The sequence below is a fragment of the Bos indicus genome, chromosome 27 (genome assembly GCF_029378745.1).
Source record: "Bos indicus isolate NIAB-ARS_2022 breed Sahiwal x Tharparkar chromosome 27, NIAB-ARS_B.indTharparkar_mat_pri_1.0, whole genome shotgun sequence".
Classification (NCBI taxonomy): Eukaryota; Metazoa; Chordata; class Mammalia; order Artiodactyla; family Bovidae; genus Bos; species Bos indicus.
Genome location: NC_091786.1, coordinates 33,399,119 through 33,426,102, shown reverse-complemented (window position 1 = coordinate 33,426,102; position 26,984 = coordinate 33,399,119). Strand labels below are relative to the sequence as shown.

At 45.9% G+C, this 26,984-nt stretch overlaps 2 protein-coding genes across 2 annotated transcripts in view; one reads left to right on the top strand and one right to left on the bottom strand.

The window, feature by feature from the left end:
* BAG4 (BAG cochaperone 4) overlaps positions 1-3,687 on the bottom strand; it is a 30,785-nt gene extending 27,098 nt beyond the window's left edge. Inside the window, exon 1 of the mRNA XM_019953479.2 lies at positions 3,391-3,687. Coding sequence (XP_019809038.2) covers positions 3,391-3,660 — 270 coding nt within the window. The 5' untranslated portion in view covers positions 3,661-3,687. The remainder of the gene's footprint in view (positions 1-3,390) is intronic.
* A 213-nt stretch (positions 3,688-3,900) lies between these two features.
* LSM1 (LSM1 homolog, mRNA degradation associated) lies at positions 3,901-14,284 on the top strand. Its single transcript, XM_019953480.2, has 4 exons — positions 3,901-4,267; positions 9,135-9,203; positions 10,587-10,702; positions 13,760-14,284. The coding sequence occupies exons 1-4, from the start codon at positions 4,222-4,224 to the stop codon at positions 13,928-13,930; spliced, it is 402 nt and encodes a 133-aa protein (XP_019809039.1). The 5' UTR covers positions 3,901-4,221; the 3' UTR covers positions 13,931-14,284.
* The last annotated feature ends 12,700 nt before the right edge of the window (positions 14,285-26,984 follow it).

Genomic DNA, 26,984 nt, shown 5'->3' with positions numbered 1-26,984 from the left:
AAAGAGATGGGAATACCAGACCACCTGATCTGCCTCTTGAGAAATGTGTATGCAGGTCAGGAAGCAACAGTTAAAACTGGACATGGAACAACAGACTGGTTCCAAATAGGAAAAGGAGTACGTCAAGGCTGTATATTGTCACTCTGCTTATTTAACTTATATGCAGAGTACATCATGAGAAACGCTGGGCTGGAAGAAGCACAAGCTGGAATCAAGATTGCCGGGAGAAATATCAATATTTCTGCATCTCAGATATGCAGATGACACCACCCTTATGGCAGAAAGTGAAGAGGAACTCAAAAGCCTCTTGATGAAAGTGAAAGAGGAGAGTGAAAATGTTGGCTTAAAGCTCAACATTCAGAAAACGAAGATCATGGCATCTGGTCCCATCACTTCATGGGAAATAAATGGGGAAACAGTGGAAACAGTGTCAGACTTTATTTTTTGGGTCTCCAAAATCACTGCAGATAGTGATTGCAGCCATGAAGTTAAAAGACGCTTACTCCTTGGAAGTAAAGTTATGACCAACCTAGATAGCATATTCAAAAGCAGAGACATTACTTTGCCAACAAAGGTTCGTCTAGTCAAGACTATGGTTTTTCCTGTGGTCATGTATTGATGTGAGAGTTGGACTGTGAAGAAGGCTGAGCGCCGAAGAATTGATGCTTTTGAACTATAGTGTTGGAGAAGACTCTTGCGAGTCCCTTGGACTGCAAGGAGATCCAACCAGTCCATTCTGAAGGAGATCAGCCCTGGGATTTCTTTGGAAGGAATGATGCTAAAGCTGAAACTCCAGTACTTTGGCCACCTCACGCGAAGAGTTGACTCACTGGAAAAGACTCTGATGCTGGGAGGGATTGGGGGCAGGAGGAGAAGGGGACGACAGAGGATGAGAGGGCTGGATGGCCTCACTGACTCGATGGACGTTGAGTCTGAGTGAACTCCAGGAGGTGGTGATGGACAGGGAGGCCTGGCGTGCTGTGATTCATGGGGTTGCAAAGAGTCAGACACGTCTGAACGACTGAACTGAACTGATACCTTTTTTAAGTCTGACATGTTTGACTATGTAAAACTGCAAAAAATATGTCAAAAACCACAAAAAAGTCAAAAGACAAGCCACAAATTTAGAAAAGACATTTGTAGTATGTAGGGCATCACCTTTATCTTTTTTATTAGTTTCCTACTGCTGCCTAAGAAATTATCATCCGATACTTTTTGAGTTTCAAAAATATCTGCCTGAAAAACTCTTGAAATGATTTACAAATGCCCATTACACATTCCAGCTTTATCCTCCACCCCTCCAGCACCATCACCCACCTGTGTGCACACCTGTACTCCACCATACCTAACAACTTCCTGCATGACACTGAGATCTTGACTTCTCTAACCTTAAAAAAAAAAAAAAAAGTCACAAAGTCATGTCCAACTCTTTTGTGACCCGGACTGTAGCCAGCTAGGCTCTTCTGTCCATGGGATTTCATAAGCAAGAACACTGGAATGGGTTGCCATTTCCTTCTCCAGGGGATTTTCCCGACCCAGGGATCGAAACTGGCCGATTCTTTACTGCTGAGCCACCTAGGAAGTCCTCTCTAACCCTAACCAAAAACAAAACATACTTTTGTTTTGATATCACAGCAAGTCCAGGCAGAGTCTTCAGCTCAGCGGGCCTCCCCTCTATCCCTTCAAGTGAGCCTCAGTCTAGTTTGCCTACTTACAGGCCAAGTATTTCATCACGCTACTCCGTCATGGGACCAAAATCCCACAGCTCCTTATTCCAGATTTAGACAGAAAAATTATGGACCTTTCTTAACAATTAACCTCTCACTACATGTTTTTTCTCATACCATTTTTTCAAGATATACCATAAACCTCACCCTTTTAAAGTGTACAATTCATGGTTTTAATATACTCAGACTTGTGCAGTTATCATCATTAAATTCAGAGTATTTTCATCATCCCCAAAGGAAACCCCATACCCTTTATCTATCTTTCTCAGTGTCCCCAGGTCCACAGCTCCTGGAAACAACAAATTTTTCTACAGATTTCTATATCCTGGAATTTTCCAAAAAATGGAATCATACAATATTTGGTCTTTTTGTCTTCATCCATGTAGCACATTTTCAACATTCATCCATTTGAAGAATGTTTCAGTACCTCATGACTTTCTATGGCTAAATAATTTCATTGTATAAATACACTGTGCTGCGCTGTGCTTAGTCCTTCAGTCCTGTCTGACTCTGCGATCCTATGGGCTGTAGCCCACCAGGCTCCTCTGTCCATAGGGATTCTCCAAGAAAGAATACTGGAGTGAGTTGCCATTCCCTCCAGGGGTATGAGTATACTATATTTTATCAATTCTTCAGTTGATGAGCATTTGGGGTATTTCCCTTTTTTGGTTATCATAAATAAAGTTGCTATGAACATGTGTGTACAGGTTCTTATGTGGACATGTTTTCAGTTCTCTTGGGTATATATCTAGCAGCAGGCTTGCTAACAGTACACTTAACGTTTTTAGGAACTGCCAAACCGTTTTCCAAAACACTGAACCATTTTACATTTCCACCGGCAATGTCTGGGAATTTCATTATTACATTTCAACCAATGAGAATGTTATAATTCCTGAAGACAAGGAGAGGTGTGCCCTCACCATAGAACCGTAATCCTCTACGAAGAATATTGCATTAACAAAACAGAAGTATATTTCCGGCACGACGACACAGAATAAAATGTCAGAGGTCTTAATATATTGAGCAACTGAGTTAACCTTTCACGGTCAGCAGTTCTTCCATCGTAAAACAGGGACGCTGTAATGACATCTACGTTGCAGTCACCGTTACGATTACACACAACCCACGGATAGGTGCTTTCCAACACTGATGATGATCGATGATTCAATACCCGGCTATGCTTTAGGGGCAAAGGGCTAAATGCCCAGATCCCTCCCTTTCCTTCGCGTTCCTTCCCAGCGGGAGGGGGCTGCAGCCACATCCGTCCTTGGAGAGAGGCGGCCCCCACGAACCACGCAGGATAAATTGTGAGGATTGGAAAAGCAAAGCCAGGTCACTCCAGCCCAACCTCATCCCCCAGACGAGAGATTCGCAGCCTGCTACTCAGCTTAGCAGGTTCAGCGCAGGATCTTTTTGTTTTTTTCCTGGTAAGAAGACATTTATTACGGCTGAAGCGCAAGAGAAGGGGCAGAGAAAACACAAGCATATACCCCCACCCACGATCCTAGTCTCTTGTCTCTCCAAAGCCGTATTAGGAAAACGCACGAAACCCAATTCATTACGAACTCTTGGCAGCTGTATCAATCCCAATAGCCCTCACCCCCAAAGACTCCCTTATCGGACTCCCCCACCCCACCCTGGGGACCGGTGGCGCAAAGCTCACCTGGTGGCCTCCGCCAGCACGACCTGGCTCTGACCAGGCGCCTCCAGACGCGTAGTAGCCATCGCCTCCTCCGCCTTCCCCCGGCCAGGTGGTCTCCGCCGGGCCGCCCCCGCGCCCCCGCCAGGAAATGGGAGGCTGGGGAGGCTCGGGGCGTGGGGGATAGATGGGCGGAGGCGGGTGCACCGGAACATCCCCACCCCCAGGCCCGTAGTAGCGGCCATAAGACGGGCCGTCACTGGGGCCGTAGCCCGAGCGCCTCAAGGCCGACATGGGCTCTGCCGCCCCCAGGCACTTCCCGCCCCCCTGCCCCTCACTGCCGGCCCACCGCGCAGGCGCCGGCGGGGAAGCGCGAATGGACCGCAGGGAAAGGGGGTCGGCCTGCAACAGCCAATCCTGGCTGGATCCCGCCCCCCGACCCCCCCCTCCGCTTCCGCGTCCTGAGAGGCCGAGGGCGGCTGTCTGTGTCTCTGGGGTCTAGGAAGCAGGAGAACGAGCGTTCCTTAAAAGGGAGAACACACCTCCGCACTGTCCGTGCAGTCTAGACTCCTCTTCCCCTTCTCGTCAGGGCTATGGAAAGGGTATCCCGGGGCGGGGGTAACCACATGAACGGTCCCGCCTCTTCCTGAGGGCGGGCACGTGGCCCCGGAAGTGGGTGGTGTACATGGCGGCGTTTCCGGCAGGCCCCGGCTGCTGAAAGCCGCGGCGGCGGCGTTGGTCCGGGTCCGGGTTCCTGTCCCGGTCCCGCAGAGGCGGCGACCGCGGTGGGAGGAAGGAGGTGTGGGACGCGCTGGCCCACCGCCGCCATACGCTGCAGCTCCATCTCGACTCAAAATGAACTATATGCCTGGCACCGCCAGCCTCATCGAGGACATCGACAGTGAGTAGTTCATCTCCTCAGAGTGAAGTCTAGGGTGAAACCCTTCCTCCCAGGAGGGTGCCTCTTAAGGAGGAAGCTGATAGAATGAGTCCGGGCCGGGGGCGGTGTGTATTTAGTCCAGTTCTGGACGTCCGGCGTTGGCATCCTAGCAGGATGCCGGAGTCACGGGACACGCCGTTTGCCACTTTGTCGACTTCTGCCTGTATCCCGCCTCTCGCAGCTTCCACCGGATCTCCCGGGCAAGCTGTTGAATTCATTTCTGCTTTTCACGGATGCGGCTGCTGAAGCTCACATGTGAAAGTTACCGTTTCCCCGGTCCATCGTCTCCCACCTGTGGTATTTCGAAGTACCAGGTGGTTACTGGGTGGATGAATGAGAATTCTCAGAGAAAGGGTTCTTGCAGAAACGAAAATAGTAATACAACAGCAGTTGGACTTAATTAGCACTAAACGTAGGGTTTATACTGTGTGGCCGTTTGCAGTCTTTTACCGTTTGAGAGTATTTAGCTTTTCAGACTGGAGAAGGAAATGGCAACCCACTCCAGTGTTCTTGCCTGGAGAGTCCCAGGGACGGGGGAGCCTGGTGGGCTGCCGTCTATGGGGTCGCACAGAGTCGGACACGACTGAAGCGACTTAGCAGCAGCAGCAGCAGCAGCAGTATGGAGAAGGCAGTGGCACCCCACTCCAGTACTTTTGCCTGGAAAATCCCATGGACCGAGGAGCCTGGCTGCAGTCCATGGGGTCGCTGGAGTCGGACACGACTGAGCGACTTCACTTTCACTTTTCACTTTCATGCATTGGAGAAGGAAATGGCAACCCACTCCAGTGTTCTTGTCTGGAGAATCCCAGGGACGGGGGAGCCTGGTGGGCTGCCGTCTAGGGGGTCGCACAGAGTCGGACACGACTGAAGTGACTTAGCAGCAGCAGCAGCAGCAGCTTTTCAGACTAGGTAGTGACTTTTCCAGAAAGACTGAGTCACTTCAAATTTACTTTTTTTCTCTGTTAGTTTTCTCTTACTGTTAAGACCTCCCTTATTCCTAGTCACTATCCTGAAGAAGAGCTCGGTTGTATCAGTTGTCTTTTGTTCTTCCAAACTCTGATCTGTGAGTTACTCCTAAAACAACACTTTTTAAAGTTGTGCACAATTGTGTGATCTGTCTCATTAACTTGTAATTGCTGCGAAACAGTTACCACGCAGTTCCAAACAAGTTCAGCAATCTTCTGCAGTTACTGTGCATGTAAAGAATGAATTTGTGATGAAATCCTCTCCCTATCCTCTGAAATCACTTTTTAGATCCAAATTAGTGATTTTGCTACTGAAGGGAATGTAGTGTAGCTTGGATCAAATTCATGTGTGAGTAACCACTGTACACGCCTGTCTGTAACGTGTAATGAAATCTTTAATTCTAATTGTCTGAGGATGGTGCCCTCACCTCTCTTGTTATGTATCTGAGTTATTTGAGATCCCTAGCACATCCTGCCGTTCTAACAAAAGTAATTGTTTTTCTCAAGTCTCTAACCCCTTTTGCAGATTCCAAGCTCCTCCTCTACTCAGTGGTTTCAAATCACTTCATATGCAGCCTTCACTGCAACACACACACACTTTCCTCCTCTCTCCTCAGTCTTTCTGTATTTTCACACATCTTCTCATCTCATTTGGAAGTATTCCTCCCTTTCAGTCTGTGTCTTATTTATTTTTCCTGCCAGCTGCTTCTGGAATCCATTAATACCCTTTTTTGCTCATATCTTTTGCTCCCCCTCATGTATGTTCTTGTCTGTCATATTTTTTTTTCAGTTATATTTCACCATCAAATTCCCATTCCTTTTTTCACATCTGTACCCCTAAACCTCTTAAATATCTCCCATTTTAGCTGTTTCCTGGCTACCTGGTGTAGACCACCTCTGTCACCCTGCAGTCAGATTTTTTGGTCAACACGCTTCTGAAACTGCAGTCTTAAAAGACATCTGTCTAATGCATTCCTTCCCCTTTTTGGCACTGTGATGCCATTATCATAGGATTCTTCATTTTCTTGATTTTTCCAACACTGGTACTTGATTTTCTTATCTCTGCAACAGTTATTGTTCCCTAAAATAAATGGACTCCTACGTTCCATCTTTGGCTGCCGCTTTCTTTAAATCTCTAGGAGAGTTCCTGGACTTTAATAATGGTATCACCTCTTTGTGGGCATATCGGAAATTGCTCTGATCCAGACTTCTTTGGCCTTCCAGTCTTAAATCTCCAGTTGCCAGCTGACGTTTCTGCACAGGTGTCTTGATACTACTGGAGAATCACAACAGCAAAACACCTTCCACGGGATCTTGCTTCTTTCACTCCTGACTTTTGGTACATGGTCCTTCCTGACAAGATGACTCAAAATTCCTGCATCATCTTTAACCCATCTCTTAGCTTCCCACTCTCACACACATATCTACATATACAAACACTCTTGGTTGACCAATTCCATCCCTTATAACTGCAGTGTCTTGATCCTCTCATCCTCTCCCTTCCCATCTCTGCCCTGCTTCAGGTCTCTTCTTCATGTCTCAGACTCTGGTAATATCCTCAAAACCATTCTTTTTCTACCAGTTGAATCTTCAGAGTTGTCTTACTCCCCATGAAGTCACATCCAAACTCAGCCTGCTCCCAGTACTTTTCTGACTTCATCTCCTATTCCCTTCACACCCTCAACTTTTAGCCACACGTCTGGATACACAGCTCCCTTTTCTTCTGCCTAAATTACAGATTTCCCTCCTCTTCCCAGTCCCTGTCACTCTTCCCATGGCCAAAAATTATCTACCTTTTAAGGTCCATTGGAGGAGGCAATGGCAACCCACTCCAGTACGCTTGCCTGGAAAATCCCATGGACAGAGGAGCCTGGTAGGCTACAGTCCATGGGGTTGCCAAGAGTCGGACACGACTGAGCAACTTCACTTTGACTTTCAAGTCCAACTCAGATACCTCCAGCTAGATACAGTTTCTCTCAGTCTCATGTAATTAAGATTTGCCCTCTTGTGGTACTTAATTATAGCAACAAAAAAGCCTATAAATTCCTTCAGGAAAGAATCACTGTCTTGTTGCACTGTTCTGCATCTTTATTATAGCATCTGCATCTGCATCTTTATTATAGCATCTGCATCTTAATTATAGCAACAAAAAAGCCTATAAATTCCTTCAGGAAAGAATCACTGTCTTGTTGCACTGTTCTGCATTGTTCGGTCGCTCAGTGGTGTCCGACTCTTTACAACCCCCTGGACTATAACACACCAGGCTTCCCTGTCTTTCACTGTCTCCCAGAGTTTGCTCAGACTCATGTCCATTGTGTTGATGATGCCATCCAACCATCTCATCCTCTCTTGCCCCCTTCTCCTCTTGCCCTCAGTCTTTCCCAGTATCAGGGTCTTTTCCATTGAGTCGGCTCTTTGCATCAAGTGGCCAAAGTATCAGAGCTTCAGCTTCAGCATCAGTCCTTCCAATATTCAGGGTTGATTTCCTTCAGGATTGACTGGGTTGATCTCCTTGCTGCCTAAGGGACTGTTAAGAGTCTTGCATCAGTTCTTTGGTGCTCAGCCTTCTTTATGGTCCACGTTCTGCATGTAGAAAGTGAAGTGAAGTTGCTCAGTCGTGTCCGACTCTTTGTGACCCCATGGACTGTAGCCCACCAGGCTCCTCCCTCCATGGGATTCTGGAGTGGGTTACTGGAGTGGGTTGCCATTTCCTTCTCCAGGGGATCTTCCCGACCCAGGGATCGAACCTGGGTCTCCCACATTCCAGGCAGACGCTTAAACCTCTGAGCCACCAGGGAAGACTTAGAAAGTACTTTATGCATGGCATTAAAGACAAATAAGTGATTTTTGCTAGCTATTCTGGGCTTCCCTTGTAGCTCAGTCTGCTAGCTATTCTAGTGACTGGCTTACTGTCATTCTTCAGTGTCTCGAAGAGTCACCTCTTCAGAGGGGTTTTCCCTAGCCACCTTCTCTCCCCGCCCCCCCCCCATGTTTGTTTATTTACTTGGCTACACCGGGTCTTAGTTGCAGCACATGGTATCTTTAGTCGCAGCATGCACACTCTTAGTTGTAGCATATGAGATCTTGTTCCTGGGCCCCCTACATTGGGAGTGTGGAGTCTTAGCCCCTGGACTACCCTGGAAGTCCTCACCACCCTCTCTTCTATAGCTTCTTTCCCTCCCTTTCTCATATTATCCTGCTGTCTTGTTTTTATTCTGCTAGACTAATCACCATAGGTCATTTTTTTAAATATGTTTGTTTTTCTCCACCAGGCTTATAAGTTCATGAGGTTGGTGACTCTGAGTCTTATTCTCTACTATATATCTAGGCCCCAGAACAGCACATAGCCCTCAATATATTCTGTTGAATTTTTGCTCTGGTTTTATTATCAGCATCCTCATTTTACACGTCTTTGGTACTGTTTTTATTTAAAACCGTCTCTGATTCCACAGTGTGAAATAGAAACTCTCTAAGATGAGGGGAAAATAATTTTGGAAAATTAAGATCATAAAGACCATCTAGATCAAATGTCCAAATTGGCAGGTATAGAAACTGACATGATGCTGACAGGGTTTAACTGTCAAGCACTGGCATCTGGAGCCAGTCCGTTGGGCCCCCTGACTGCGTGCCCAGTCCTTCCCCACTCTGCTGCCCCTCTTAGATTCTTTTCACCACGCATCTTCTCATCTAAACTAATCCCCAGCTGCCTTGGTCATCCCTCTAGTTTCTCAATGAACTCTGCGTTAAATGCTCTGTAATAGGAAATGGTAAAGCTTAATCTGCTACTAACTCTGTTTTTGTTTCCCTGTAAACTCGCTGAAGCTAACAGTTCATTTTTTAAAGATCTCTTTTCCTCTCCCCAGAAAAGCACTTGGTCCTGCTTCGAGATGGAAGGACACTTATAGGCTTTTTGAGAAGCATTGATCAATTTGGTATGTATTACATGAGTCCATGATGATAAGAGCCATGGTGGCTTTTATCATCCCATCCTCTGGATGATAAGAGCTGCCCACTGTATTTTTATGTTGTTTCGTATTGAAGTTTATCTGCAACTTTTTTCATGTACCTGGCATGATGAAATAGTGTTTTAAGTCACTACATCATTGTTTTCTAAATTACAATTAGGTGGTTTGAAAGCTTGTGTTTACAAGCTTATATTTTATTTCTAAAACTGGTTTTCACTACTAGAACATGTGGTTACAGTGTTTTGGACTATTTTTTATTTTCCCCATTAGAGGGAGCCAGATGATAGAAATACACTCAGTCTACTGAAAAGGCTGCTCATTTGTACATTGGCTTGGGTGCGACTACTCTTCAAAGCAGTTCCTGCCCTGAAGGTAATCCCTCCCTGTCCAATGAAAAGTGGGTCAGAGGCCTTTCCTGAAGCTTTTTAGGGACCCCCAACATTAAGCTCAGGATTTTATACTTTGGGATACATCAGACTCAAGGTCTTAATCTTGATTCTGTCTCTTGCGTTTTTCTAAAGAGACCTTATATTTGCTCCTGTCTTGAGAAACTTCAGTTCATGTCAACATTTGTTGGACATCAGCTAGGTCAGTGGCTTTGGGCCTAAGGAAGAACAACATAATTGAAATACTTATAAGAATCACAGATGATAGTACTGTTGTTTCTTCAAAGATGACAGCAGTACCAACTGAAGGAAGAAAAGTAATTTTTCTGCACAGACTGTGGTCCTAAACCTTAAGTCAAATTCATCAGACTACATGAGGGGAAAGTAGTGAATACTAATGTTACTCTCAGATTACCAAATTACAGTCATCTAACACAAGGGGAAAAAAACAGATTACTGTTGTATCATAATCCATTAATACCTACATTGGATTAAATGAATCATCTGTACTGAAACAAAGTTAAATCTTTGATAAATCATCACACACACATACCTGCACAAAGTAGAAAAAATGTTTCCTTCTAAAAGAAAAAAAAGATAACTTCTGCAGTTGTTTGGACTTCAGAGTTTTCCAAGTACCTTATCATATTTTCTTATAGTCATGTTGCTATCAGCAATTAACTCATAAGGAATTTAATTTTCTTCATTTATTTCCACCATCCTTCTTGTATTAGTGCAACATAATCCCAAGTACTCTATTTGCAGTTGTTTAAAAATCTCCAAGTGGTGTGTCTGAATGAAACAGGATGAGATTGTTTGAAATTTTAGCATTTTCCAGAATTAGAAAGTTTGAAAATCATGTTCAGCTAATCGTTTCTACTCAAGATAACTGATTGAGTTATGGACCTTTACCTGTAAAGTAATTTGAACTAAATGTCTTTGTTTCTTCCCTGTACACTTATAGCTAACTTAGTGCTACATCAGACTGTGGAGCGTATTCATGTGGGCAAAAAATACGGTGATATTCCTCGAGGGATTTTTGTGGTCAGAGGAGAAAATGTGGTCCTGCTAGGAGAAATAGTAAGTGAAAACTGTTAAGCTGCTATGGCTCTTGACAATCACACCGGTTAGGTTTCTTTTTGTCTTCTCAAGAAGGAAAAAATGTTTCCACCTTCACCCAGCTTCTCACGGGAAACCACCAAATTAGCTTAAGAAAGGGATATTGTAAAAGGAGAGCTTCAGAGAACAGTCAGCTTTGTTTCAGTGCCTACTGGCATATTAAAGATTTTGATCCCATTAGCAGTAAAATATCATGGATTTTTACCTGATATCAAAAAATACTGTCCTACATGGGAGTTTTTTAGCAGTCCAATGGTTAGGACTCCACACTCTCACCGCAGAGGCCAGGGTTCAGTCCCTGGAACTAAGTCCGAGGAGCTGAGTGGTGCAGCCATTATATATATAAAACACTGTCCCACACAAATGTGTTCATTAGAAGATTACTCTTGTATCTTTAGTAGCAGAAAATTGAAGTCCGATACCTAGCGAGAGAAGAATAGTCCAATGAAATATGGCTTCCCAACACTGGAATATTTTGTAGTCATTTAAACAGCTGTTTGCAAACGGTCTTCCAAGGCGTACAGACAGTTGGGTTGGGGGAAAGGCACATGGCATGTACAGTGTGGTATCTGTGTCTTAAAGGGAGCAGGGGGCAAGAGTGCCTGCAGCAGAAGCCTTTCTTCATTTTCTGAGAATGGACTCGACCTCACTTGGCTTCTTAGCTCCCAGTCAAGGAGGAGGTTCATATTATCTGTCAGGAAAGCCAGCTGGCAAGTAAAAAGTTAAATCCTCTCAAGTGGTGTTTCTGTAGGTGTGAGTGTGTATGTATGTGAACCATTAGAAAACTACTTCTCCAAAATATATATTAGAACTACTCTGACATTTTTAAAGAAGATAAAATGATTTCACAGTTTACATTAAACAGTTACTTTAAAAGTGCTTTATTTAATATCTTTGACTTGATCCTGGTGCTTCTGATTATTGCGTTTTCCAGGAAAATCAAACCTTGATTTTATCTTTAAAGTTTTCAGTAGCATTTCACAATCCCTAGCCACATGTTAAGTCAGGTTTACAGAAGTCTTTGGAGAGAAGTGGCTTGGTCTGTAGCTGTTTTTTGTTTGTTTGTTTGTTTATTTGTTTTCATAGCAGTTTTTAACTATACACCATTCGCGAAAGTAAGGAGGTAATTCTGCCAGGGTCGTGTTTGTTCATGTTGGAAACAGAAAGAACTAATCAATGCTGTCCAAGAATTGCTATGAAATATATGAAGTAACTTTCAAGTTTTAAAAATATTTTTGTGGTTGATGTAAAGCACCATGGTATCCTGGGATGTAGGGGTCGGGATTGTCGTCTGACTGAATATTCAGAGGAACTGGCCAATCTCTGGATGGTAGGATGGTGGGTGATTATTTTTTCCTCCTTTTTTACTTTTCTGAATTTAACTTTTAGAGAGGAAATGTATTACTTTGCTATCAGGGGAAAGATTTAAGTCACAAGACCACACACACACACTGCTTTAATTGAAGAATAGAAAACAGCACAGATACACTTTCTGTGCCAGTTACATTGGCACAGACACGGCCCTGTGTAGATGTATGTGAAGAGAAAAATTTGTGTTTATTCTTGAAGTGTCATTGTTTCCTGGGAGCCCTTTCGTGGAGAAGAGTACTCTTTTTTTGGTATGTTAATGGTTCAGATTCTGCAGAATTTTTTATAGTGGTATTACTAAAGAAATACGGTTCGGGCCTGCTTCCACAGTTCTATGAATCGATGGTCTGTTTGAAGACGTGTACCAATTCTAGGAAAACGCAAAACTAGAAGCCACTTGCATTCTGTAGACACGCAGTTGTTTGTGAAGTCCCTGGCTTCTACCTCAAGGATAATGAGACACACGGCCTTAAGTAATAAGCTGATTGTTGGGAAACAGCATTGTCATAACCACACAAATAGCTCAGCGCATAACATTGGGAAGTCCAGGAGGTAGGACACTGAGCCAAGAACATTGTCTTCCCTTCTGCCGCCCATGGGCTGTGAGGGAAGATCACACTTGATAATGTATATTTTGCTGGATGCAGCTAACTTTTGGGGGCAGGGCTTGCTTATGGAATTTATGTGGCTTTCGCTCTAACCTCTCTGGGAGAGTCCTCCATCCGTGGTGTCACCGCTGTGGCTTCTGAGGCCTTGGCCGCCTCTGCAAATTAGCATCTAGCAGTAGGCTGGAACGTTTGGAGAGGTGGCGTTTGCGTTGATGCCTTCCCAGATTTTTAAGTAAAAGTCGGAGGATGAGAAATGTGAGTACCCTGTCCGTGGAGGCTTTCCATGTTACAGAAACACCAAGTGATACCTAGATAAACTTCTTAAGGAGAAGAAACAGTCAGTAGATGGATAATTTTATAGCAAAGTTCTGCATTATCAAGTTGGTTATCAGATGTTTAGGATGTTCAAAAATAAAAATATTAGCATATTTTACCATATTAAATGGGAAATGTAGCCAATATTTGTGAAGAATGTTGGGGCCAAAATGGTTTACTAACCCAGCTGGTTTGCTGGGGTTTTCTCCAGAAGACTAGTTGCCATGGGGGAGAAAGTAGTCCTGTGTTAACAGAGGGCCAGTTGATTGCCTTTGGCTTGGGGGCTGGGGGTCAGGGGTTCTACTTTGAATCAGTGTTTTATACTTTTTAGCGAAAAAAAAAAAGCTCCAGAAATTACGCTGACTTTGACTATGTATAAATACAAAATTTATTTTAAGCTACCTTGACCTCGGTGACTTCTCTCTTGGATTTCCTGGGGTTGGGCAAATAGCTGTAAGAAAAGTAGTTCTTAACTCATGTAGGACTTTGCACAGACTAAAGCTTTGTTATGCACACTGATACTGATTCCTGTTAAACCACACCCGTGTGTTCTATAGGAGTGTTGCCAGCCATTCCTTTGTAAAGTGTTATCTGTCCATAGGGTGTTTGTGCCCTGGCACAAGTAAAATAACTCAAGCCTGATATAGGAATCCATTTGCCTTTGTATCTGTGATGTTTTCTATTCTTGGTCACAAGGTAAAGTTTTCCAAACCTGCTTGTTTTGTAGGACTTAGAAAAGGAGAGTGACACACCTCTCCAGCAAGTGTCTATTGAAGAAATCTTAGAAGAACAGAGGGTGGAACAGCAGACCAAGCTGGAAGCCGAGAAGCTGAAAGTCCAGGCCCTGAAGGATCGAGGCCTGTCCATCCCTCGGGCAGATACTCTCGAGGAGTATTAAGTCTTCTGCGCAGAGACTGTCGCTCTTGGGGAGCAGGGCTGTCACTAAACGAAGTGACAGCCTGGTCACCTCACACATGTGATGAGAGACTCTATAATAGAGTTTTGAAAAGTCATTTTTATTTTTAATTCTTTCACAGATGCAACATGAAGAAATCATGTGTTCTGTTTTTGTTTTTGTTTTTGTTTTTCATTTTAATTACAAAATCATCGTCTAAAGAAATAGTGGCATGGACTCCTCTCACTCATCACTGTGGAGCCAACAGCTACTTCTTTACATTGCTCTTCTCACCCCAAATGAGCGGCTACAGGGGACAGTCTTCATTTACTTGTAAATAAAACTCGAATCTCAAAATTGCAGTGTTATTTCCCAAGTTTGTGTTGCCTTCAGTGACTGGGCATCATTTAATTTCTCCTCTCAGAGGTATAAGCAGTCCACACACACACACGTGGAATTTCCCTTCTGTCACAATTCCAACCTACTATAGTTTTAGTTCGTTTATTTGGCTGTGCCAGGTCTTTGTTGCTGCCCGTGGGACCTCTAGCTGTGGCATGTGAACTCTTAGTTGTGGCACGTGTGGAACTGGGGCCCCTGCATTGTGAGTGGAGTCTCAGCCACTGGACCATGAGGGAAGTCACTTACGAAGGAGTATTTTCATACTGAATATCCTACAGGTCCTCCCTTGTCCCCTCATCTTTTTTTTTTCCCCTAATAAAAAATGTTCAGGCTTGAGGAGGGCTCTTTCAGTGAGGTTTTGCAGCTCTTGGTTACAACAGAAGCTGGTGTTTGAGAAGCAGGAGTGGTGGCAGCTGCATCACCAGCTGTGTTCCCATGAGATCCACATGACAACTTCTCTAAATGCTCTGTTAATTTCATGAGGTTTTTCTGGTCATTTGGCTGAGTCTTGAGCGTCTTATGCTGTCATCAAAAAGAAGCACAGATAAAATGGTGTTTCAGTGACATAGATCTAGGTTCTTCTCTGCCCACATGTCTTGGCTGCCAGCCCCCGGTGATGCCACCTTTCTGGTGTGATGTGATCTCGTAAGAGGCTGTACTTCCCAGGAGTTCAGTGTTGGGTATTGGACAATGTGAACTTGGAATTGGGAGACAAAACGGGTTAAAACCCAGACTGTTCTCTCTGGCACTTGGGTTCAAGCAAGTCAGTCTTCCTCCTTGACTCTGTTTTAACTGTAAAATTATTCCAGATACTTAGAGTCTGTTGAGCAGAGACATCTTTTGCAGAGAAGATACTTAAATCCAATTCCTATCTTTGAGTTACTTTATAGTATTCAATTGGAGAAGGCAATGGCACCCCACTCCAGTACTCTTGCCTGGAAAATCCCGTGGATGGAGGAGCCTAGTAGGCTGCAGTCCATGGGGTCGCTAAGAGTCAGACACGACTGAGCGACTTCACTTTCACTTTTCACTTTCATGCATTGGAGAAGGAAATGGCAACCCATTCCAGTGTTCTTGCGTGGAGAATCCCAGGGACAGGGGAGCCTGGTGGGCTGCCGTCTATGGGATCGCACACGACTGAAGTGACTTAGCAGCAGCATAGTATTCAATATACTTCACATTTTATGAGCTCAGGGGTTTGCAATGGTTTGAATTCAGTGTTTTGCAGATAAACCATTTGACCTCAGCTATTCATCACTGGCTTGGTTTCAAAGGAGGTAATATGAGAAAAGTTGCACTTTATGATTTATCTTGTGTGTTTCACCTCTAACCTTACCGCTGAATAGCCTTAATTTCTTGTTCCCACATGAAGGGGAAAAGCCCATCACCAACTGTGGAAGATGTGGTTAACTTTCACTACAAGAAAATTTTGAGAGCAGAATGTGTTGTTTTTGAGCACCACTGTTTCAGAATATCCAACACCTTCAAGAGATTCAAGTTCACTGTAATCTTTTGATTATAATTGTATAATTATACAAAAGATTATAATATTGTAATCTTTTTGACCTCACTCAGACAATTCCACATGCAATCATAAGATTTATGATTTATTCTTCTGTTCAGAAGAAGACAATTCCCATAGTAGGTCAGGAATTTTCAAGCCATGGCTGGGTTTCAGTCATCAGGTACGATAAGGTACTGCCCTTTAGACCATTGTCGCACAGGCTAGAGCTGAAGGATGGAACAAGATGAGGCTCCCTGCTCCCTCCCCTTCATCTCCCTGCCCCTCAGTGCAGGGATCGCCCTCAGTTCTGCCCAGTCCAGGCTTTTCGCAGATACTGAAATTATCCATCTTCATTCTGACGTAACTGGGTGCAGCAGCCTCTCTCACTCTCCCCGCTGTTCTTTTCCCCTTTCCTTGGCTCTTGACCTTTCATTGCATTGTCAGCTAAATTTAAACCTCAATTATCTGTTCTCGCCTACTCAGCTAAAGTCCCAGAAGGCCCTGGGTACTCAGCAGAGCCAGATACCCTCATACCATCCGGCATGGACGCCACGTCAGCATGAACCGCAGAGGTACCCAGGTGTGATGGCTGCAGAGTGGCCTCAGTTCTGCTCACAGGAGTGCGAGTGACAGGCTGAGTGAGAGACAGTAGAGCAGGTGGAGCAAGCCTGGGTGGGGCCAGAATCTCCTGTTGTCTTGTTTATGACATACTTGCCTCAGACAGCTACAAGAAAATCCTTCCCAGAAGACCCATTTTAAATAGCAACACCATCCCCAACTATATCCTTTGCAGCTTCGTCTTTCACCAGAGCAATTACTGCAATCCAACATAAATTTCACTCCCCCAACAGTGTAAATCCTTAAAGCAGGATTTTTGTCAAATTCACTCCTGTGATCGCACATGGAGAATGGTGTCAGGCACATATCAAGTCTCAGTACGTATCTGTGGAGTTGAAGGAAGGATGGATAAATGATGGTTGGATGGGGGATGCGGTGGATTCAGGCTAGTTACTAAGATACTTTAGAGACCAGTTAGAGAACTCAAAGGACGAAGACAGCAGGACTCACCCAGCAACCAGGAGTGGATTAATTAGCAGAGATCCTTACTCTGAATATGGAGATGATTTCTTACTGCCTCCACTGGAGACTGCAGCCCTCCAGGAGTGAAGAGTTGGGAGATGACTGATGTGAAAATGCCTGGTAGAGCATCCCAGGGAAATGGGGCCGGGGTGGAGGAGGACTTGTCAGGGTTGCTGGAAGTAACAGATGCTCTTTCTTCTGTTTCCCTCCCACCTGCAGTGCTGCACCCCCACCTCACATACTACCCCTTTATGAAGTGAAAGTCGCTCAGTCGTGTCTGACTGTGACCCCATGGACTATACAGTCCGTGGAATTCTTCAGGCCAGAATACTGGAGTGGGTAGCCTTTCCCTTCTCTAGGGGATCTTCCCAACCCAGGGATACAACCCAGGTCTCCCACATTGCAGGCGGATTCTTATGCAGCTGAGCCACAAGGGAAGCCCATATTACCCCTTTGGGGTCCCCCAAATAAGGAAAGCAGGAGACAACTTTAAGTGTGCTTGCTGTTCCCAACCAAGCAAGTTTTGTATCTGAGTGACCCAAGATCTTCTAACCTGAAAGAATTAGGAAACCAACCAAAGAAAGTGGCACATTTCTGTCTGTACCAAAGGCCTGGATCAGTCCACCCTGCTTAGCGCTCCTCTCCCTGTCAACTCTGGCTCTGCCAGGCCTATGTGGGAGCAGAGAATAAAATCAAGCCCTTTTCTTCTCACTTCACTGCTTTGCCTCTCTTTTCCCCACTTCTCAGCTTCCTAGATTTTATCTATTCTCCTTGTTTAAAAAAAAAAAAAAAAAGAGTAGAAAAAGATTTCTGTAACTCCACTCTAGCCACTTAGCTAGACCCTGGGCTACAAAAAGCCCTCAAGTGCTCTGGAAATACGAGGAATTGAGTAATGTCGGGGCACCAGCCCACCAGCAGTTAGGACAGCAAAAAGAGAGGGCCCAGTGCTCCCCATATCCCAGGTCAGAAACCCCAACTGCCTGGGAATTCATCTCGAAGACCCAGTTTTACCGACGAATAAGTTTGCATACAGTAAACTTCACTCTTTAGCGTACAGTTCCGTGAGTTTCAACTACTGCATGTAGTTACGCAACCACCACCCCTATCCCTTTGAATTTACCTTTTCCCGGCCTTCCCCAGACCCTGGCAAACCACTGGTCTCTTTTCTGTCCCTGTAGTTTGTGTTGGCAACTAATTCAAAATTTTCTAAAAATGGTGCGTAGGTCAAATATCTGGAAGGTTAAACTCAGCCCACCTGCCTTCAGTTGGCGCTTCTGGTTTAGGCTATTGCCAAAGACAGCTTTAACTGCGGCCCCTGCCAAGCATCCCCGGCTTGCTGGGGGACAGAAAGACGAAAACAAGAGAACCAGTGTGAGGGGATAACCGAGTGCACCGCTGATCACCCTGAGATCTGTCAGGTGTAAGCGGCAAATATGGGCCCCGCTTTTCAGAGACGAATTTGCAAGTTTTGTAAAGAGCACACAGCCGTAAGAATTAGTGCAGTTCATGACTACACAGATGGACCCAGCGATCATCAGAGTGAAATGAGTCACAAAGACAAATATCACATAATGTCACTCATTCGTGGAATCTAAAATACGGCACAAATGAACTTATCTACAAAAGAAACAACAGACTCACAGAACAGCGGATCCCGAGCCAGAGGGGGAGGGAGGGGAGGGATGATGGAGATGGACAGACGCAAACTATTAGATAAAGAATGGATAGACAGCAAGGTCCTGCTGTACAGTCCAGGGAACCATGTCCACTACCCTGCAATAAACCATAATGGAAAAGAATGTGGTCGCAGAGTCTGGCACGACTGGGCAACTGAGCAACAGCAACATATGTATAAGTGATTCACTTTGCTGGACAGCAGAAACTAACATTGTAAATCTTCACTTCTGAAAAAAAGGTGGAGAGCAGATTGTGCGTCCCGGTATCTTTACTTCGGAACACTCTTGAACTTTCCAGCGGCACCTCTCAGGACCTCCCGTTTCCTGTCTATTAAACAGGGATCCCAGGCATCCCTGGTAGTCCAGCAGTGAGAACTTGGTGCTTTCACTGCCAAGGGTTTGACCCCTGGTCAGGGAACTAACATCCCGTAAGCCGTGCACGCACATGGTTAAATAAATCAAACAAGGATCTCAATAGTGCCAACTAGTTTGGCTGGTCGTAAGGACTGAGTGACTATATGTGAAGAGCTTAGGACAGAGGTCCCCAACCCCGGGGTCATGGTCAAGGACCCATCCTCGGCCTGTGAGGAACCAGACCACACAGCAGGAGGTGAGTGGTGGCCAAGCCAGCGAAACTTCATCTGTATTTAAGGCCACTGCCATTCCCCATCGCTTGCATTACCACCTGAGCTCAGCCGCCTATCAGATCAGCAGCAGCATGATAAATGTAATATGCTTGGATCATCCCGAAACCACACCCCCAGGCCTGGTTTGTGGGAAAACTGTCTTCCATGAAATGGGTCCCTGGTGTCAGAAATGCTGGGGACCACTGGCTTAGAACAAACCCTGGCCCAGGACTTCCACATCAACCATTATAATCTACTGAGTCCCCAGCACTGAGCCAGACTCATGGGAGGGACTCCACATCCTCGGCGAATTTAGGCTTAGTCTCCTTTGTACAAGTAAGAATTACACAATGGCAAGCAACTCAGACTGAGGAAGGAAGTGCTGAATTACATCAAGTGTTCTCTGTAGGGAGGTGAACCAAAATGACCTCAACCCCACGAGTTAAACTTGCCTTAACTTTCTGCTGCCCTCTCACAATTGGCCCCATTGGAGGAAAACATGCCCTTCTTTCAACTGTAAATAAGCTTGTATCCTATAAACAGTATGGAAGAGCTGGAAGAAAGTCAGTGCTTATTGAGAATCTCCAGAGTGGCAGGCTCCGAACTTTTAATTATCTATCACTTTCCTAGTGGATCAGACAGTAGAGAATCTGTCTGCAATGCAGGAGACACGGGTTCGATCCCTGGATCAGGAAGATCCCCTGGTGAAGGGAATGGCAACCCACTCCTGTATTCTTGCCTGGAGAATTCCATGGACAGAGAGCCTGACAGGCTACAGTCCACTGAGTCGAAGCCACAACACAATTACCTAGCACTGTGCTAAGTGCTGGGGAGTCCAAAACTTGAAAAGGATCCAAGCCCTTATGAAATTTCCAGGTCCTAATGGAGTTTACAGACATGGATAGAAGGGAGGACCCACAGGTGTGGGGTAGAGGAACACTGGGAAGTCTGTCTCTCCCTCTCAGTTTCTCTGTTTTTCTTTCGCTTAAGAAAGTCTTTAAAAAAACATGGGTGGGGAGAATGGGTAATAGCCTTATTGACACTGTGATAAATGTTTGTCAAGGGGGCCCAAAGGTATTGGATTCTAATTAAAGAGTAGAGTGAGGGGATGTCCAGAGCTGGGAGCTGGCCCGAACGTGGGGGCACCTCAGGAGGGCGCTGGCCCGGGGCTGGAAGAGAAGCTGGGGGCGGGGGTGGGAGTCCAGAGTGCCTAGACACTGGCTAAGATGTATCGTTACCTGATTTAAGCCTCATTACTGCCACGAGAGGATTATACAAAGAAAAAGAAAATATACCCTGATTATACAGATAAGGAAATTCAGATTGAAGAAGCAAGGGCTCCCAGGCATAAAATAAGTAGTGGGAGGGGGTTGGGAAGTCTGTCTGTCTGTCCTCCAGCACATAGCTTTCCCACATACCCAAGGTGATGCTCAGCACTCACCTCCTCAGGGCTGGGCCCAGACTAGCCCAAGGTCCCCCTCTTCAATGCTTGGCTTCTGTCTCCTGGGAACCTGCAGAGGAATCATCCCAGGCCCACCAGCTTGCTCTGAACCCCGCCTGTGTCTCAGCTTTCATTTCCCGCCGTGCTCTACAAACACGGCCCAGCTGAGCACCCTCAGATTTCCTGCCCCCTGACCCTGATGCTCTACCTGGAATACCTGCCCCCCACCCCAGCCCCTCTCACACCTGGCTGACTCCTTCCTGACCTGACTCTCCACACTCAGTTCAAATGGGACTCCCCCCAGGAGCACCCCTCCTCCTCTGCCCTACCGCTCCCCATATGGGGCCACACCGTTCACTTTCCCCTAAAACTGTAGAACTTCATGGTGGACACTCAGTGAAAGAAAGAAATAAAGTGACGTCACTTAGTCGTCTCCGACTCTTTGCGATCCCATGGACTGTGGCCTACCACCGGGTTCCTCCATCCATGGGGTTTCCCAGGCAAGAGTACTGGAGTGGGCTGCCATTTCATTCTCCAGGAGATCTTCCCGACCCGGGAATTGAACCTGGTCTCCCACATTGTAGGCAGATGCTTTATCATTTGAGCCACCAGGGAAGTCCACTGGACACTCAGTAGAGGACTCTTGAGGGAGTGAGCGAGCCCACGGGGCCCACCCTCCCCACTCGGGGCCTCCCCATCCAGCCTGGGCCTTGTCTCTTCCTTCCTGGCCTGTGGCACCCCCCGACCCCCACCGGTCTCCTCCAGTGGGGTGGCGGGGTGGGGGGCTCTGCCCTCATCCGCAAGCAAAGCCAGAAATGGCTTCCAGAACCACAGAGAATTCCCAGACCTCTCTCCCCATTCTACCACTTGGAGGGACCGTGAGAGTTAACCAGGCAAGGCTGAGGAAGAGAGCCTTGGCCCTGGGGGAGGTCACCAGCACACCGCCCCCACCCCCCACCGCACCCCAGAGTCAACGGCAGCCTCTGACATCAGCAGCAGCTAGGGCCCCCACCCTACAGTCTCCCCCCACCACTGCCTCCCCGTCACAGCGGCCATAATTCTCCCCGAGACAGCCACGAGGAGACCTTGGGCATTAACTGCCCCATCTGTCCTATAATAACCCCTCCCCACCCCCCTCCCAGAGGCACATGTGCTCGAGGGTGCACGTGAGCGAGGAAACAGAGGCCGCCTGGAGCGGCTGGCCCGCTCCCTTTCCCCGTGACCTCTCTCCGACCCAGCTCAGGCTGGAGACAAACAAGAGGCTCCCTCAGGTGCCTGTGACTCCGTGTGGGCGGGAAACAAGGCCCTCAGGTGGGTTTCCTAAGTCAAGGCGTCCCTGGGGCCAGCAGCTTCTCGTCCACAGACAAGGGGAAGCAGCCTCTGCGCTGGGAGGGCGGGGGGCCAGGCCCACCAGAGAGAGAGCAGACATGTACTTGCAGTCACACACATCAGGACCCACACGGCCCCTCTAAGTGGGACGGACAGTAGGGAACAAGCCAGTTCCAGGAGGTTGGGTGGTCTCACAGACTGGCTCCGGGGGCCCCTGGAGGGTGGGCCAGGGGCTCTGGGCAGCCACTGCTCAGAGCGGAGCCCACAAAAGGGGCTTCTCAGGGATGCCCCACTGCATCAGCAGGACTTGAAGGAGGGTGTGAGACTTGCCTGCGCTGCATGGGCAGCAGGCACCTGGCCGGGCTCTGGGCAGGCCCTGTTGCTTTCATCCTTTCTGGAGCGAGCGGACACAAGAGCTGTTAGCAGCCTCCCACTGCTTCCCTGTTTTTCAAGCCTTCCCTCCACCTCCAGGCAGTGGTGACACAGAACCCTCTCACCAAGAGGGCAGGCCCATGTTGTTCCGTGTTGTTCCGTCGCTCAGTCCTATCTGACTCTTTGTAACCCCATGGACTGCAGCATGCCTGGCTCCCCTGTCCTCCACTACCTCCCAGTTTGCTCAAACTCAAGTCCATTGAGTCAGCGATGCCATCCAACCATCTCATCCTCTGTCATCTCCTTCTCCTCCCTCCTTCAATCTTTCCCAGCATCAGGGTCTTTTCTAATGAGTCCGCTCTTCGCATCAGGTGGCCAAAATACTGGAGTTTCAGCTTCAGCATCAGTCCTTCCAATGAATATATATTCAGGACTGATTTCCGTTAGCACTGACTGGTTTGATCTCCTTGCAGTCCAAGGGACTCTCAAGAGTCTTCTCCAACACCACAGTTCAAAAGCATCAATTCTTCGGTGCTTAACTTTTTTTATGGTCCAACTCCCACCACCATACATGACTACTGGAAAAACCATAGCTTTGACTATATGGATCTTTGTCTGCAAAGTGATATCTCTGCTTTTTAATAAGCTGTCTAGGTTTCTCATAGATTTCTTTCCAAGGAGTAAGCATCTTTTAATTTCATGGCTGTAGTTATCATCCACAGTAATTTTGAAGGCCAATGCTAATGTGATTCTCTCAACCCCCAACATTCTTGCCAAATGAATTTGGCTGAAAAGCAACCTCAAGGTCAACCTTAAAGGGAAAAGATATCCTGAGAGGCCAGCAAGCAGGCTGAGATGAGATCTCCCTCACTGGGCCTGGGTCATAGGGACTACAGAGGAGAAGCTGGGCTGTCTCATGAGTCCCTGGTTCAGAGCTCAGGGCCCCCAAACTGCAAAGACTGGGGCTGAGCACCCCAATACCCTGTCACTCTGTCTTTTTAAACTTTCAGCTCATGTCAGGCCCTATGGAAAAACCTGGTTAGCCTAGGTTATTCAGGAAAGTGTGAGAAAGGAAGGGGGCCCAGCCCAGGCCCCCTCTCTTAGTGTCTCTGGCCGGCTCTCCCCACTGTGAGCTTCAGGACTCAGTCCTGCTTCAGAACTAACCCCTGAGAAGGGAACTGACTCTGCACAGGGCTTTGGTAAAGGTTGTTGGTGTAAATGGATGAATCAATAATTGAACAGCTAAGGGCTTCCCTGGTGGTCCAGGGGTTAAGAATTGGCCTGCCAATATAGAGGACACAGGTTTGATCCCTGGTCCAGGAAAGTTCCACATGCCATGGAGCAACTAAGCCCTTGAGCCCAACTACTGAAGCCCACGTACCTAGAGCCTGTGTTCTGCAACAAGGGAAACCACCGGAATGAGAAGCCTGCACACTGCAGCTAGAGAGCAGCCCTCACTCACCGAAACTAGATAAAGACTGAAGACCCAGAACAGCCAAAAATTAAATAAATTAAAAAAAAAATACCCTGGAGAAGGAAATGGCAACCCACTCCAGTATTCTTGCCTAGGAAATCTCATGGACAGAGGAGCCTGGTGGGCTATAGTCCAAGAGGTCGAAAAGAGTCAGACACGACTTAGCGACTGAACAACAGCTAATGAGAGGTGTAAGAATAGCTTCCCTGGTGGCTCAGATGGTACAGAGTCTGCCTGCAGTGTGAGAGACCCGGGTTCGATTCCTGGGTCGGGAAGATCCTCTGGAGAAGGAAATGGCAACCCACTCCAGTATTCTTGCCTGGAAAATCCCATGGATGGACGGCTACAGCCCATCGGGTCCCAAAGAGTCAGACACGACTGAGCGACTTCACTTTAACTTTCAAGAATGAATGACAGAAACGAACAAAGACCATTAAAAAAAAAAAAAAAAAATTGAACAGCTGAACACACAGAGTGTCAGGGGGCTGCATGAGGAACCCTGTAAGGATGGACTAAACGTCAGCGGGCTAGAGTTGTCCCAGACCTGCTGCCAACCAGCTGTGGGACCTTGAGTGGGTCATTTCCACTGCCAGTTAGAACAGGCAACATGATAGCTGTGACTTTCAGCTTTATCTGGAGATTTTCCAAGGACTATACACCAGGAACCTGGCCCCTCCACCCTGAGGAGCTGCTCTGAAGACTCATCAGTGGGTCTGTAGGTGAATGAGGTGAATGGGTACATGCAAACAACCACACATCTTGATAGAAGGTTGCTGCCGGTCACAAGGAGCCCATATCTCCTTTAACAATTATAGTGCTTTCCAAATAAGGAAAGATGCAAGAGTCCAGGCTCATCAGAAATTTCTCCTGAAAATATCTCAGTATCTGAGGGCCTGTGCTGCCTCACTGTCAACTCCACCCTGGAGCCCTCTTAGGGGTTACTGTAGGACAGTGACTGTAGGAGTTATGACTTCATCCTTGTATCAGTAGAACCGGGAAACCTCAAAGTTGGACAGAGGTCAAAGAATTTCACTTAGAATTTGGGGAAGTCCATCAAAAATATCAAAAAAGGTTTAAAAGCACTTGGTCAAATAGGATCACAGGTCACTGTAAAACTGCACTTATTTAACCAAAGTGACAATAAAAAATTTCAAAGGCAAATACAGATCTTTACAACAGATTGCTTAAAAGGTAAAGAAACATTACAGTCTATTATGGAAAGCAGATCAATATTCTAAGAAAACTTTGTCCTCTTAAAGGGATAGAAAACCAAATTCTGGCTTTACATCACCTTGCTGCTGCTAAGTCGCTTCAGTCGTGTCCAACTCTATGCGACCCCATAGACGGCAACCCACCAGACTCCCCCGTCCCTGGGATTCTCCACGCAAGAACACTGGAGTGGGTTGCCATTTCCTTCTCTATACATCACCTTACCTTTGCTTTTTTTTCATTGCATTAATGTTCATTGAGAGCCTACTCTATGTAGGTGCTCTTCTGGGTCTAGGCACAGAGTAGTAAACGGAGTCCCTGCTGCTTGAGCAGCCCACATGCCAGGATGAAACTTGTGTTTGAACCTGCCCGAATTAAGTATGATCACGGTCACATGGAGAAAATCAACCTCTTTGAGCCTCAGTCTTCTTTTCTATACAACTGAGTCATACTGATTCCCTTGTGGTTTGGTTAGGAGTAAGCCAAGGCAATGGCACCCCACTCCACTATTCGTGTCTGGAAAATCCCATGGACGGAGGAGCCTGGTGGGCTGCAGTCCATGGGGTCGCAGAGAGTCGGACACAACTGAGCAACTTACTTTCACTTTTCACTTTCATGCATTGGAGAAGGAAATGGCAACCCACTCCAGTGTTCTTGCTTGGAGAATCCCAGGGACCAGGGAGCCTGGTAGGCTGCCCTCTATGGGGTCGCACAGAGTTGGACACGACTGAAGTGACTGAGCAGCAGCAGCAAGCCAGATAATGCAACAGAATCACTTAATGAGGTATAAAATTTAATGCCAATGTTAGTTACTCCTCTAACTAGTAAATGACAGGATGTATGATTTTTTAAATCTTTGTTTTGAATCTTGGATTTTTAAATATAAATTCTTTCTTTTTAATTGAACACATATATTTTTTCAACTCTCTATATATGCTCTTCTTCAGATTCTTTTCCATTATAGGTTATTAAAAGATACTTAGTTCCCTGTGCTATATAGTTCAGTTCAGTTCAGTCGCTCTGTCGTGTCTGACTCTTTGCGACCCCATGAATCACAGCACACCAGGCCTCCCTGTCCATCACCAACTCCCGGAGTTCACTCAGACTCACGTCCATCGAGTCAGTGATGCCATCCAGCCATCTCATCCTCTGTCATCCCCTTCTCCTCCTGCCCCCAATCCCTCCCAGCATCAGAGTCTTTTCCAATGAGTCAACTCCTCACATGAGGTGGCCAAAGTACTGGAGTTTCAGCTTTAGCATCATTCCTTCCAAAGAAATCCCAGGGCTGATCTCCTTCAGAATGGACTGGTTGGATCTCCTTGCAGTCCAAGGAACTCCTTAACTACACGCATTTCCAGTCCTTAGGCTTTTTTTCCCTTGCATACAAAAATGTTTTCCTATTTAACTTCTAGTGGTTTTAATTATATATTTTAATTAGCATTTTCAACTCTTAAAAAATCCTTACTTTCTAGTGAAAATAAGAAGTAAGCAATTATAAATTGTCTTTTATATTAGTATTCTGTAGATTGGCAAACTAATATATACTATTTATAATATCTAAAAACATGTGCTTTCTTATAGAAAATGTCTCAATTTGACACCAAGCATAGTTACTAATAGTCCTAAATATCTTTAGTTCATCTGTAAAAGGAAGCCTATGTTCAGTAATTAACGTTTTAGTAACTTAAACACAGATCTTCAATAAACCTCCATCATTTAATTTAATTTAGCAAAACTGGACAATGTGAAGTTACCAAATATCTGGGGAAACTATTTTTAAGTGGCCATTCCTAAAGTATAATTATTTCTAAAGATTTTAAACTAAAAACTCTTATTTACATTTAACTCACTTATAAAAATTTATCATACCAAGTTATTTTTCTTTCTGATAAATTTTTGTAACAGAAATAATAAGATCTTATTTGACTTCTGGTAAACCTAAGTACA